The 14,599-nt window shown below is 42.0% G+C and overlaps 1 protein-coding gene across 3 annotated transcripts in view; it reads left to right on the forward strand.

Annotated features, from left to right (window-relative positions):
* Nucleotides 1-14,599, forward strand: part of Ppm1l (protein phosphatase, Mg2+/Mn2+ dependent 1L) — a 282,442-nt gene that overhangs the window by 182,101 nt on the left and 85,742 nt on the right. For all 3 annotated transcript variants that reach the window (XM_021648055.2, XM_060378422.1, XM_060378423.1), the window contains exon 2: nt 12,754-12,928. In XM_021648055.2, the coding sequence (XP_021503730.1) occupies nt 12,754-12,928 (175 nt within the window). The remainder of the gene's footprint in view (nt 1-12,753; nt 12,929-14,599) is intronic.

Below are 14,599 nucleotides of genomic sequence, written 5' to 3' on the forward strand. Positions count from 1 at the left end.
AGTTCATCCAGGCCTCTGGTTGTTGTAATTTAGGGTGCTGGCAGTGGTTGGTTTAGTCAACAAAAGGACCACCAGCATCTCATGCTCTCCTTGTCCATCCAGGGGAGCTCAGAAGTTAGACATTTTGTTTGATTCTTCAGTGCCATCTGGTGGATAAAGAGGAAACTCCAGGCACATGCTTCACTCAAACCATGTGGAAGAGTATTTCTGCTCATGAATATGGAAGGTTTCCTGTGGCTTAGCATATTTCAGAAGCGTTCTAAGGCAAAACTTTATGGTAATTCCATTTCTGTGTATGGTTCCATAATATTTTAGGGAGTTGGCCAATCACGAATAATGTTTAAAAACATTAATTTGCCCAGTAACATATACCTTATTAAATATTGTTCATTGTTTACTAGTTTATGTGATCTAAGGTGAACTCATTGAAATTTTGGATGTTGAAATTCTTTTTTCAAGACAAGGTTTCTCAGTGTAGCCTTGGCTGTCCTGGACTTGCTTTGTCAACCAGGCTGGCCTCGAACTCACAGAAAACTGCCTGCCTCTGCCTCCTCGAGTGCTGGGATTACAGATACTGAATGTTTTAATGTTTCTGTTACACAGAGTTTTGATCTGTTCATTCAGAAAACATTATTGGTCATCTACTAAATGCTTGACACTTTTACAAAGAGCTGAAAGAAAAACACAGTAGCAGTGTTGTTCCAAGGAATGAATCTTTAGATTAGAGAAAAAGCATACAAATCACAGTTATATATATATATATATATATTTTATTGTTTCTATGTTTTGTTTATTATACATAAAGTATACATCCTAATGTGCAAGTTTTTTTTTCAAGAGTTTACTTTTTTTTTCAACACAGTTATATTTTTATAGATATTCCTTACATTCATGGCCCGTTCATGTCCATTAGAAACAGTGACAACATTACCATTTTATTCAGGCTGCTTGGATAGATTTTCTTAGAGAATGTGCAACTCAAGGGAAATTCTTAGTTTTGATTAAACATGCATATGCATTCAAAATTCATATTTCTTTACCTTTTACCTTAGATATGCACACTACCACCATTTTTATATGTTCCTCTGTTGGCCTTACTTTATCAAGGAGATGCTCAATTTCTTAAATTTAGGGAATATATGTTTCTTTCAATAGAAATTCATTTTTTATCATAAGTGATATGCTAATACAAAACTCTTGTTTGCCTGATGGCTTATGTGCAATGGGGTATTATGCAGTCAAGCTGCCATTTATAGACATCATTTAAAAAATGCCATGGGACTTCCATACTTATCTTCTTACTGAAGAACTAGAAAAGGCTTTGAAGATTCATCTAGTTCTTTGGAAGAAGACATTCAAATGGTGTGTTTTAAAATGCGATATGAGTGTATAAAATTTTGTTTTCTGCTCCTGAAGGAAAATAGTTCAGAGTTGTCAGGTTAGCCTGTTAATAGCTGTCCAATGGTCTTTCTTCTTCAATGTAGATATGCAACTTATCCTGGAAATGAAATTATTTGTTGAGTGTTTCACACATCGTGTTCTTTGACTGATAAATTATGTCTGCCATGGGCATTGTTTTCATCCTCCCTATAATTTATTTGAATGATACTGTGATTTGTGCAGATGGTGGCTTTTATTTCTTTGTTTTGAATGCCAAGAAACTCAGTCTGTCTCTGATTCATCTCTAGCAAATAAAAGAAATCTAAATGCGTATGTGCGGTGTGTCTGAGCTACCTAGCTTCAGTCAGCTTTGTTAGCATGTTCTTTTTAGCTGTGATTCCTGAAGTTTGCCCATGCAAAATATTCATGAAAGGCTAGATTTTGCTAAAGAGGAGATGATTCCTAGAGTGTTTGAGGACATGCCGGTGGAACCGCTGAGCATACCTGCCTGGCAGGGTTGTATCAAGGGCTAAATGAGACAGGAACCTACGACATAACAGTACTCTGTACGCCCGTGGGCTGGTTAGGAGTGTGCCTGGCCCACCCAGAAGGGTGAGTGAATCTGTGTGTGGTTTTCCCAGCTCTCCTCGAAGGAGCACACCTAGGTGGGTAGACGCCTGTCACTGTTAGGTGTTCCCACTGGACTTCCCCTTGGGAACTGGGTCTCCCATAATGGGAAATACTGGGCTGTTCTGTACTTGAGTCTGTCTGTCTTTCTCAAATTCTCTGTGGTGGGGAGCTTTCTGCTGCGTGAGGGGAGAGTGAGGTGTGGGTGGGGTTTGGAAAGCGGAGCCCATTGGGCCTCTGTCCTGTACAATTGCACAAATGCTTCTTTCGATCCCCACTGGGAGAGCGCCCACACATTTCTTAATAGATCAGGGTTCGTTTGCGCCTGATTCTGTCAGGCTGATTTTTTTTTCAGCTCACAGTTTCGTTCAGAAAATAATGTTTCTGACTTTTAAAAAAAATTGCTTTAACAGATGTGTCATGTTTTTGTACGTCGTGGTAAAACTCAAACGGTGTAAATTCAGCACGACAGAGAAACATGAAAGGAGGCTAAGGCTGAAGGAAAACAGCAACGAGCAGGTGAAGATGACGTGAAAAACAGTTGTGAAATAGGAAGGCATTGGGGTCTAAGTTTGTCTTAGATTCAGGTTCTTTACATTAAATCCATGTTAACGATAAGGCCGGGAACTATCTCTTTCTCATAACAGCAAATGGCAAATTGCTGGTTCTGTTTGGGGTGGGTAGCACACACCACCACCTGCTCAGACCCGTTCTTCTACAGGCCCTGAGGGCTGCTCTCCAACACTGCAGAGGACAGGTCAGTCTTGAGCTTTTTCTACCTGTAAAATTACCAGTTTCATTTCCTTGTGACCCCAGTTTACCCACATCTTAAAATTCACACCGATGTAGCTGGGCTTCTGTTGCCTCCTGCCCTTGAACCCCATTGCCTGTGACCCTTCAAACCATGTTTAGCTCTTGGCGGAACTGGCTGTCTCCAGAAGCCTTGGGGTCACTCCAGGCTGTAAGGTTTCCTGGTTGCTTCTCCTGAAAGAATATCCTTACTTCAGTCAGCATGTGGTTCCTCGTCTCCACTACAGCCCAGGAGCACTCTGGGAGCAGGCACGGTGCCCCTCCCCCACTGTTTATCCCCATCTCTAGCACAGCTTTATCTGGCACATACAATAAAAACGAATTGCAAGAATGCGGTCCTGGCCCTTGACTGTGCGCCGATCTGTCCTCATTTGGAGTTTGTTTCTAAGGTCTACAGAGGATTCGCCTATTCAGAGCTAAGGATGTGTCACTTTATATTTACATAAGCAGGCACCTTCGCTGCTGAAACAACAGCTTTTCCATGCAATTAGGTATCCTCCGCCCCCCCCCTTTTTTTTTTTTTTTTGCTAAAATAAGATGTTCTTTTGAATCCTGTGTGTAAAGTTACACATTAGTGCTGGTGACACATTAGTCCTTTCTGTTTGCCTGCTGATTTTTTTTCCTGCCGCAGCACTCTGGCTGACCCTAGCAGAGGTCAGGGTGATATCCTGACCATGCAGAGTGCAGTCAGGAGCAAACCAAGATGTGGTCAAGGTGCTTTTCTGGAGGTCATTTTGTGGCCTGTTTTACACAGCTTTCCAAGGATCGCTTGGTTGGCCACAAGCTGCTAGGATGGCATTTCATTGCTGCCTAGCATCTCCTAGGATTGTCAGTTTGCTTTGGAGGGGGAAGGCTCTGGCTTTCTGAGGCCCAACCAACTGCCATTTCTAAATGACAGAAAAAAAAAGGAGCCTGTGGCACTGAGGCCCTACATCAATGTCAGTACATATAGCCGTGGTTTTAATAAGACCTAGAGGTTGACAGGATGGCTCAATGGGTTAAGGAAGCCTTGGCAAAACCTAATGACCTGAGTTCGTGCCCAAGAACCCACAGGGTGGAAGGGAGGAAGGAATCCTTGAAAGTTGTCCCCTGGGCACCCTTGGATGCCCATACGGAAATAAGTGAATACAGATAACTTAATAAACTAGATTATTAGTAATAATAACAATAATTATAAACCTTTGCTAGCCAGCCCATATCCTGGGATATGCAAAGGACTGTCATCGTGATGGGTCTGGTACAATCCTAAGAGTCATCAGGACTTGTTATAAAGCTTGGTAGCAATCCATGCTGGATCGTATCAAACTCTAGCAGGTGGGATCTGGAGATCTACCTTTGCGTAGTATATAGCCAGGTTAAAGCAAATTTGAATGGAACACAACCCATGGCTAATTTTAAAGGAAGTCATCACCTCTCAAAGATGCTGATCAAGGTCAGCCATCCAATTTGGAGAAAACTGAGGCCTTTCCCATGTGAGAATCTACTAAGGCTTCCCTGTGACGCTCTATGACCTTGATACCCAGATTTCAATAATGAGGCCTTAGGTATCCCCCCTCTCTGATTGTGTGTGTGTGTTTGTGTGTCTGATTGTATGTGTGTTAGGAAGAAAGCTATTATTCACAAAGCTTTTTAACAAGGTTCAATATTATACAAAAATAGTTTTTAAATATTTGGAAATGTTGAGCTCTACAAACCAGTGGCCCCGACAACACAGTCCCTGTGTAACTAGGACCCATTGCTCAAGACCTATCAAAGAGCACCAGGGAAGGCACAGCACTGGTCTTTTTAAATCTTCCCATGTGCTCCCCTCAAATTTCCAGTCCAGCATATTAAGGCTGGTTTCAAAACACCCCCTCCCTCTGCTTCTGGCATGCCTACCTGGAGAGCTCAGGAAAGCCACACAGGTAAAGGGGACTGATGGAGACACTCTAAAGCAGCTGACTGAACGCGAAGTTCAGACAGTGGAAGGTGCCGTGGCCTAGAGGTGACTAACTGTAACTTTCCTGCAGATCCTACTTTTGCCACCCAAGAGGTAACTTCTTGCTGTTCAGGAGAAACTCAGCATCACGGCGGATGCTGCTGAGTGCGTTCTTACCCACACGTGAGGTGCAGCAAACCACATTTGCTTTGGTCGCTTATCCTCAAACACACTTGATGGTGGACCCAGGACAGAGGCGGAACGGAGGTGCTTAACCTTCGAGCAGTTCGCATCTTTGTGTTTTCCTTTACACGAAGCTCCATATCTGAGTAGATGTTGCGCTCCCATTATGTCCTGTTCCTGGAACTTTCCCAGGGCACCTGCTGTGCAGTCTACTGTTCTGTATGTAAAACGATGCTGACCACTTTGCCCACCCTAAAACTGAACATTACGGAACTCGCAACTGCACCTTAAAATGTTTGATTTAAAAAAAAAAAAATCTTTTGTTGCAGTTGCATTTATTGTTGCATTTACTTCTTGCAAGTGCGGCACTCACAGGGGGCAACTGGCAGAAATCAATTCTCTAGCTCTAACATGTCAGTCCCAGGGATGGAACGTAGGCCATCAAGATGGGCAGCAGGTGCCTTTACCCCTGGAGCCATCCCTGTGAAAGTTAGAAAAACACTTGGTTTTTGATAGAGGTGAGTTTATCAGTTAAAGGAAAGAAAGAAAGAAAGAAAGAAAGAAAGAAAGAAAGAAAGAAAGAAAGAAAGAAAGAAAGAAAGAAAGAAAGAAGGAAAGAAGGAAGGAAGGAAGGAAGGAAGGAAAGAAAGAAAGAAAGAAAGAAAGAAAGAAAGAAAGAAAGAAAGAAAGAAAGAAAGAAAGAAAGAAAGGAGCAACAAGGACAGAATTTCAGGCACCAGAGAAAGCTAAAAAAAGAAATGGTTAAGGGGCGTGGGGGTTCTGTTTGAATTAGTCATGAGAGGCTAGATAAAATTGTCACCAGCTCCCTGATTAGAAAGTCCAACCCTTCTAACTCCATCTCCATTCCGTATAAAAGGACCCTCAATCTGACACTGGTCTTGAAAACCCTTCTTCAGCCACATCAGTTTGGGGACATCAGCCCTTCCCATCTGAAACTTCTCTGCCACTCTGGCCACCCCTGCTTCCTGGAGGTAGCTATGGGGTAGCGGCCAAGTGAGGCCCAGCAGGAGTCTTCTGGAATTGTTCCTGTATAAATAGCTGTTGCAAGCCAAGAGCAGTTTATGTGTGTTCTGACTGAGACCTCCAGGGTCTGCTCTACTGTCATGGCATTGGAATGCTATCGTTTTGATTAATAACTCACGAGTATTTTATAATTCATTTGTAACAGTCCCATTGGCTTTTTCAGTTCTCAAGGGCATTTTCAGTAAGAATTATTTGTGGAACTGTGGAGAATACATTTGAGTAGTACTTATGGAAGTTAATATTTCCCCAAGCTCTATAGCCCAAGATTCAAAAATGGAAGGAAATTTAATAAGGAATAAACCACATAATTTTTGAAATATGAAACCTATTTCTTTATAAATAAATATTACTTTGGATTTTTCTTCTATAGATCATAAGTGTGTAACCAATTTCTTCTTTATGTCTTCTGTATGACTACTGAAAAGGTTAGGAACTTGCCCTTCATAAAAAAAATTAGCTCTACAACTTTGATTGAGTGCTGCTTCATTGGTAAGCATTGGGCTGGTAGGCTGGCTGTTTTTATGCTGCCATCTCTTAGAATTTAAAAGTGTATGTGTGCTCTCAAAACAAAATTAAAGGAAGAACCATCAGACTAGTGTGACCTTTACTGTTGAAATCCTAACTTTTCCCTGGAGTATGTGTGGTGATTGAGGAGCAATGAATTCCTTCTTTTTAAACTTGGTAGTAGAGAAGTAACCTCAACTTTTTATCTGTAAACAGGTTTTTATAAAAATAAGCCTGAGGGTTTAAATATAGGTTTGATCAAAATAATAAGTGGAGCTAACTCATGGCTAGACAATGTCTGATCCATTGGCTGATTATATCTTGGAATAATTATACCAGAAATCTGGAAAATGGGGTGGTGTGATCTGTATCTGCCTAGGAGGACATGCTCTGTGTGGGATAAGAGTTGAATTTAAGTGTCCCGGCAATCTTCATGCTACCACATGAACTTGACCTGGTAAGAAATGTGAGTTAGCAGACTGATAAAGCGATTAAACGTTTGTTTCGTGAGGAATCTCAGAGGGATCATCCCTAGTGATGGAGAGTGGTCTTAGTGGTCACCATTTTAATGCTCAAGTTAAAACCTGAGCTGCCACATTAAGTATGTTCGTAGTCTCCAGTCCTCCACATGCTGGGCTCCGCCTCCACCGAAATCGCTGACTGGCATTCTCACGTCAGCAGCCCTAGCGCTCCACAGCAACCTTAAATTGCCATAGGATCAAGATTTCATTGTTGTGCTTCTGGTGACCACCTGGGTGCCATCTCTTGAAGGTACTCAGTTTGTTTTCCTGAGGCAGAATTATGAGTTTTAGGATACAAGATGGTCTCTCAAGGATTCTTTCCTTAAATAATCTCTCCAGGTTAGAAGTAGCAAAGACTAAAAATGGCAAAAAGTGACAGTGTTGGCAGGCAGAAAAGAGAAATCACTCTTGCTTTCTGTCCTTGTCCTGGTGGGCAAGGGCGTTCACTCTGACTTTGTTTTAAAGTGCCTGGAGCCAAAGAACACCTGTCAGAAGTTAATGACATGTTACCATAAGAAAGATGGATTCCAATGTGGACCTCAGAGAATTAATGTGTAGGCTCTGTGCTGGCTAGTGCCAAATCGGCACACAAACATTAGCTTCCACTCAAGGGCAGGGAAACCTTGCCTGCAATGAAATATTGCTCATTTGTAGGGAGTATAGAAAGCCCCAAGTGTGAGAAGCCCCGGGTGGATGTGTGCAATTGACGTGAGCCAGCCATGTGAAGGACCCCAAAGTGTCATCCCCCAAAACAAGTGGGTGAGCCTCTCCCAAGAGTAGGCTCAGAGGGAGACGACGCGAAAAGCCATCTCTCCTGGTCTACTGCAAATGTTTGTCCATATGCAGCAAACGTTCGCCATAGCTTTCTCCCCACCACAGCCTCCTCCCCCTGTTTATGGCCTGAAGTCTTCTCTAGAGAACTACTCTAGAGAACTACTCCTGCCCAGATTAGGTACCCTTGCCTCCGTGATCCAGCTGTAACCTGCCTTCTTGTTTTGTTTTTTTGTTTGTTTGTTTGTTTTTTAAATAATTTTATACATTCACTTTTATCCCAGCTGTAACCCTCTCCCTCTTTCCCTCCCAATCCTCCCCCTGCCTCCTTGTTTATCTGTATGTTCTAACTCCACCTCCTTGTTCCACTGTTTGCAGCGACCCCACCTCTTGTTCAGCTGGATATAATTAGATGCAGACCTTCTGGGGTTCTGAGCTTCCTCAGGGAGTCCAGTCCATGCCACTCAGCCTTTCCACATGTCTCTGTGTGTTCCTTTTCTCTACGTCCTCACTGCCCCGGCCGGGTCTGTTGGTCGCTTGGACAGTGCAGGAAGATGCAGCACCCTTGTGTCGGCACAGACTCTGAAGGACTTACTTCCATGTCACTCTCTGCTTCATCCTATGAATACCTAGCCACCATCCCCACCTTGTCCCCAAACCCAGCTCTTTCCAGCTCAGTGTTTTCAGAATCGATTTCTCCTTTTATCTCCCTGTGTTTTTCTTATGCCACGCTAGGTTACTGAGCACCTCATTGATCTGAGGGCTTGAGAGTAAGATCTGACATTTGTGTGTGAGAGAAGCGTTAACTCTACTGTCACGTGATGCAAAGATCAGCTCCTTTGCTTAAGACTGCGCGTACATACCTACTTGCTGTCAAAGCACCCATACACATAAAATAAATAAATCTGAAATGAAATAAAAACTAGGTAAATAATCCCAAATTTTAAATTTTTTCAGTTCATATTTAGAATGTCAGTAAAAATTTTGAGTGTAAGCCATTCTTTGAATTTTCTTTTATGTCTGAGATCATTCCAGTCTCATTTAAAAATATGCTTTGAACATAAGCTCCTGCTTGAACATAAGGGTTAGCTGCCATTTCAATCCATTTAAAGTGTCACTCTGTGTAAAAGGGTTCTCGAAATATTGTAACAGAATCTAATATTTGCTGAGAGTTGTTTCCTTCTGTTTCTCTTATGCATCTCTAGCAAGAGCTCTGTGTGTGAAGTTACAGAGTTGAAATGCCAAAGTGTAGCCCTAATGTCAGAGATACAGAAACTCTTTTGAGACCGGCAGCATGAATCTAATTAGGGAAGTAAATTTCATTCTAGACACCATCAGGAGGCACAACTGGGAAGAATTAATGTGGTACACTTTCAGTAATAAAGACTAGATCAATATTTTAAAATGTGATAAATTACAAAGGCATTGCCTGTGTTCCATAAATATTCCAACAAACACAATTGTTAAAGACAGATGTTACAGTGACTAGCAGGGTAGTGTGTTTAAATATAGTTATTCTGTGGTATCGGGTGTTGCTTTCTTATGTCAGGAGAAACTTGTTATTAAACTCTAGAGTTCAATGCGTTATGCTAATGTAGTGCCGAGTCCGTTCACATTTGATGGAATAATTTTGTTTGTTCTGCACTTGCTGGCTGGCAGAGAAAGTGAGCTCTAGTTGGCGATAGTTTGAAGCTATTGCATCATCAGTATCCGATTTAGAAAATTCAACTTCTAAATCTGGAAATCAGTGTTGGACACTATTGTTAGCTACTCTGTGGGCCCCCAACAGAGCTTGCCTACCACTTCCCAGGATGCCCTCTGGGAAGCCAGTAGCCCTTGTCCAGCGAGTTTCCTTCCACAGTATGCTGTGGTAGCATTTAGAAGCTATGAAGGCTACAAGAAAATACATTTTAAGAAACAGTCTCATAAAAGACCCCTGTGCCCAGATATATTTGGTCCTTGTGGAACTCCTGTCCTCTCCAGGTCGTATTAACCCCTCCCCCCTTTTTTTGGTTCCCTGCATTCTGCCGGAGGTTTGGTTATGAGTCTTAATATCTGTCTTGATACACTGCTAGGTAGAGTCTTTCAGAGGCCCTCTGTGGTAGGCTCCTGTCCTGTTACTTGTTTGCTCCTACACCCAATGTCCATCCCATTTGTCTTTCTAAGTGAGGATTGATCATCTTACCCCGGGTCCTCTTTCTTGTTTATCTTCTTTAGGTGGATAGATTTCAGTATGTTTATCCTATCTTGTAGGTAGGCCTATATGAGTGAGTATATACCATGTGTGTCTTGTCTCTCTTCCCCCCCCCCCCCGTCCCTTCCCCCAGCGGGAGAAGCAGCCTTGCTAGGACACAGAGGAGGACTTTGCAGTCAGTCCTGAAATCACCTGATAAACTAGTATCAGATGGAAGGGGAAGAGGTTCTCCCTTATCAGTGGACTTGGAAAGGGGCAGGGAGGAGATGAGGGTGGGAGGGTGGGATTGGGAGGGAAAGAGGGAGTGGGATATAGCAGGGATACAAAGTTAACAAACTGTAACTAATATTAAAAAAATAAAAATTTAAAAAAAAGAAAATACATTTTAAATGATGATAATAATGAAAATGAAAATACTCCTGAAATACAGACAGTAAAAAGCATGTGTTGCAGTTGGGTGGATCCTTCCCTGGGTCCTCAAGTCAGGAACCCCAAATACAGTATGTGCAGGTGTGTGTGCTTTACCCAGAAGGGATGTGCTGTATCTGGTGCTTAATAGCTTTGCCTATAACCTCATCAGCACTTCACAATTTCTTCCTGGCCAGCACATAGCCCCTGCTGTATGTTTCCCAAAGAATACAGATTACCTTAGTCTGTAAGTGAGGAAACACCCTGACCTTCTTTTGATTCACGGCAAACACAAATGTATGTGTGTTTCTATTTTAAGGTACATGTATTTTGTTTCTCTTTTCAGTTGACAGAAACCTAACTGAAAATGCATTGCTAGCTGGCTATGGTGGTACACGCCTCTGAACCCATGCATGGGAGGCAGAAGCAGGGAAATCTCCGTGAGTTTAAGGCCAACCTTGTCTATGCAGCAAGTTCCAGGCCAGCCAGTGTTGCATAGGAAGAGCCTGTCTCAAAACGAAACAACAAAAACAATTACCTCACATGGTTATCCTGTTAGTGATGACCATATCACACAAAACATCCATGCTCCGTGTTTTTCGGAACATAATGTATCATTATCAGTTATTACCATTTTTATTAGTTCTATTGAAAGTAATTCCTCTAATCTAGTAAGAAAATAAACTTTAAAAATTATATCTCCCATCCCCTCCACCACTACCCAGCCTCTGATAACGACCATGCAGTCTAGTTCTAAGAAATCAATTTCTTAATGCTATATTTGAGATTGTACTGCATATGAATTTTAGGATTTTTTTCTATTGCTGTGAAAAATGTCTTTGGTACTTTGGGTAGGGATTGCATTGAACCTATAAATCAATGTAGGGATTGCATTGAACCTGTGGATCACATTGGATAATAATAATTTTCTAGTTTATGAACATAAAGGTTTTTCACTTATTTGTAGCCAATACCTTAGAATATTTCACAATTAATAGTTGTGTGGGTCTTAAAAGATAAACTCTGTAGATGGGTCTTTGCTTTATTCTAGACTCAAACCAGATGATCCTCATTCACAGTATCCTTGAAATTCTTTAGTGCTATAGATACAGTGTTTGGTTTTTGGTTTTGTTTTGTTTTGTTTTGTTTTGTTTTGCTTTTTTTTTGGCATATTTGTTTTTTAGTCAGTTTCATGTAGCCCAGACTAGCCCTGAACTCACTGTTATAGCTAAGAATGGCCTTATGCTGGGTTTTCAGGTGTAAGCCACTGACTATATTGTAGTTTTGAACAATATGTACACCTTCATTTATTGGATTATTGACCTTAGACACTGTGTGAATGAAACAGGTGTGAAGTACAAGGAGATGTCGAACTTGATGCTCTCCAGAGATACAGTCTAGGAACTAGAGAATTCCTCTGATTTATAGGATTTAATGTCTCTCATAAAGTAAGGCTTAACTATCATACTGATTCTCAACTGGGAGGGAGAAAGAGTATTCAACCCCCTTCCTACCAGAAGAACCCATCAGAATCTTCAGGAAGGCCTTCCTCAAAATCTGCCGTCCCTTCAGTCCCCAGGCAGAGTGTGACTAGCTGCCTGAGACTCTCTGCACATAATTTCAGATCTTACTGGTTGGAAATATGTTATGCAGGGGATGTAGAAGCAAACTATAAGCAAACAGGCAAAAGGAGTGAGAAGTTGACATAATAATAATTAATAATAATGTAAAGGTTATAATAATTAAATGGTAAATGGTTGTCTTTCAGGGTTTCGTTTTTTTCTAAGTAAGCATTTATACTTTTGTTTGTTTGTTGGATTGAAGCTAGGACCTAGAGAGCAAGCGCTCTCCCTCTGACTTACAGCACCAGCCTAGATCCCTCTTTTTATGTGTCCCAGAACTTCATTATCAGTCTAGCAGAAGTTTCTCCTTTCCACTCACTTCACAGGAGTTCTTCTGAACGTTGGTGGGTGGAAAACAGCAAAGCACCATAGTGAAGTGTGCGCCACACAGGATGGAAGTGTCTTCTGTGGGTGGAGACCAGCAACGTGCAAAAGAGATGTGGACCGGGAATGGTTTTTGCAGAATGTTTTGTTGTGTGTCAGAAACATTACGTGATGCAGCCTTTCTGAATTCATTGGGACTGAATTCATTCAAAGTCCGAGTACTTACTCTGTGAACATACAATGCATCATCTTTCATGCTTTTAGACTAGATAAAAAAAAAAAAAAAAAAAAAAAAACTCATACAGGTCTGGGGTCTGACAGTTTGAAGATCCATCTGAAAGTCACAGTGACAAGGACAGTTGTGTTTGGACGTTGGATGCACAGTGCTCTGACTAAATGAAAAGCCTCAGATGAGAAGTACTAATGGGCTTCTCTGTTTATCTACAGACTGCAGCGGAATATGTGAAATCCCGACTCCCCGAGGCGCTTAAACAGCATCTTCAGGATTATGAGAAGGATAAAGAAAACAGTGTTCTGTCTTACCACACCATCCTGGAGCAGCAGATCTTGTCAATTGACCGAGAAATGCTAGAGAAGTTGACCGTATCCTATGATGAAGCAGGTATGTTTGGTATTAATACACACACCTCCATCTCTGCTGGACTCCTAGACCTTGGCTAAATCAGGGTCTTTTTCTAAAGTAGGTGACTAAGAGCAAACTGGACTCGATGTTCTATTGGTTATTGGTGAGTTTACTCTCTGCAGTTTTAGTGTTAAAACTGTTCCGGGCAATGGCTCTTACATATCAAATCCCCTTAAGCTTTTGCTCACTTTAAAAGGAGTATTTCTGTCTGTTTGTCAGCTGTACTGCTATGGATCTGATTTTCTGAAGTCACTTCAATTTTGAGTACCAGATGAAAATCTTTACATTTGGTAATCTAACAGCTATATTTGATTTGAGTAATTTTTTTTAAATGTCAGAGATTAGGTTTTCTCAAGTGGTACTTCCTTAGCCCCTTGAAATTTTATCTGGATTTGACTTTCTTTTCTTCAACCACTCAAATGGCATCTGTTCTTTAATATCACAACAGACATTTGGATGACCACGTACCCTTTATCTCCTCCAATAGGACTTCTCAACCGAGTCACGCACAGACTTCCTCATTATGCCATTTTTATCTGTTACATATTCTGTGAGCTACAACAGGTTCTGTTGAACCCATTGAAACCTTTAGTAAAGTGAAATTTGCAGCTGGGGTGTGGCTCGGCTGCCCACGGTCCCAGCTTGTTTCCCATTGCTGCTGGGATAAAATGCTGACCAGAAGTGATTTGGGAAGGTAAGGGTCTGTTTCATCTTACACTCCCAGGGAACAATCCGTCACTGAGGGAGGTCCAAGCAAAAACTCAAGGTAGAAACTGAGCAGAGGCTGGAGAAGAATGCTGCTTACTGCCCTGCTCCCTGTGGCTTGTCCAGCCAGCTTTCTCTCACAACCCAGGACCTTGTCTGGGGTTGTCATCACCGATGGGGTGCTGAGCCCTCCCTTATCTCAACCATTTAAAAAAAAAAAGAAAGAAAGAAAGAGTGCCACAAACATGCTGCAGGCCGGTCTGAAGGAGGCGGTTCCTCAAATAGGGTTTCCTCTTTCCAAGTGACTCTGTTTGCGTCAGGCTGTCAAACTAAGCCTCACGCATAGCATGCACAGAGCTCTGGCTTTGAGCCCCAGGACCACATAAAACTCGGAGCCTCATCCATCAGCCCAGCATGCATCGTGTTCAGACATATGCACGCGCTTGGCCCTGGCCTTTAGAGACAAATCCTTCTGTGCAGAATCAATCAATAAGTAGCAGGAATAAACACAGGCCTGGGAGTTCAGGGTCCAAGGCTCCACCTTAGTGCTGTGATCTTTAGAAAATTAATCTCTCAGAATCTCTGCTTTTCATTTTATATAATTGAGCTAATATTTCACTGGGTTGCTCAAATAATAAAGGATATGATATTTGGTCACGAGGGCCTTAGAAATCATACGGCCAATTAATTCCACAAGCCCTGCTTGAGGACAGATTGGATCTTGCTAATTCCTCAGACCATGTAAAGGACTTCTTAGGGCCTTTTGTGGGGTGGGTGGAGGGAAGCTGGTGCTTGGGAGACAGAAAAATTTTCAGAGTATCTTCAGAAACTTTGAGAAGCTAAGCGACATCTATGTAATTCACAGCATGAGCTCAGCCTGCCTTTGGTCATCGCTGTCAGTCTGAGCAGGGCGGCAGGTCTGGAGGAGACACGATAAATGTGGAT

This window comes from Meriones unguiculatus, chromosome 2, assembly GCF_030254825.1.
Source record: "Meriones unguiculatus strain TT.TT164.6M chromosome 2, Bangor_MerUng_6.1, whole genome shotgun sequence".
NCBI lineage: Eukaryota > Metazoa > Chordata > Mammalia > Rodentia > Muridae > Meriones > Meriones unguiculatus.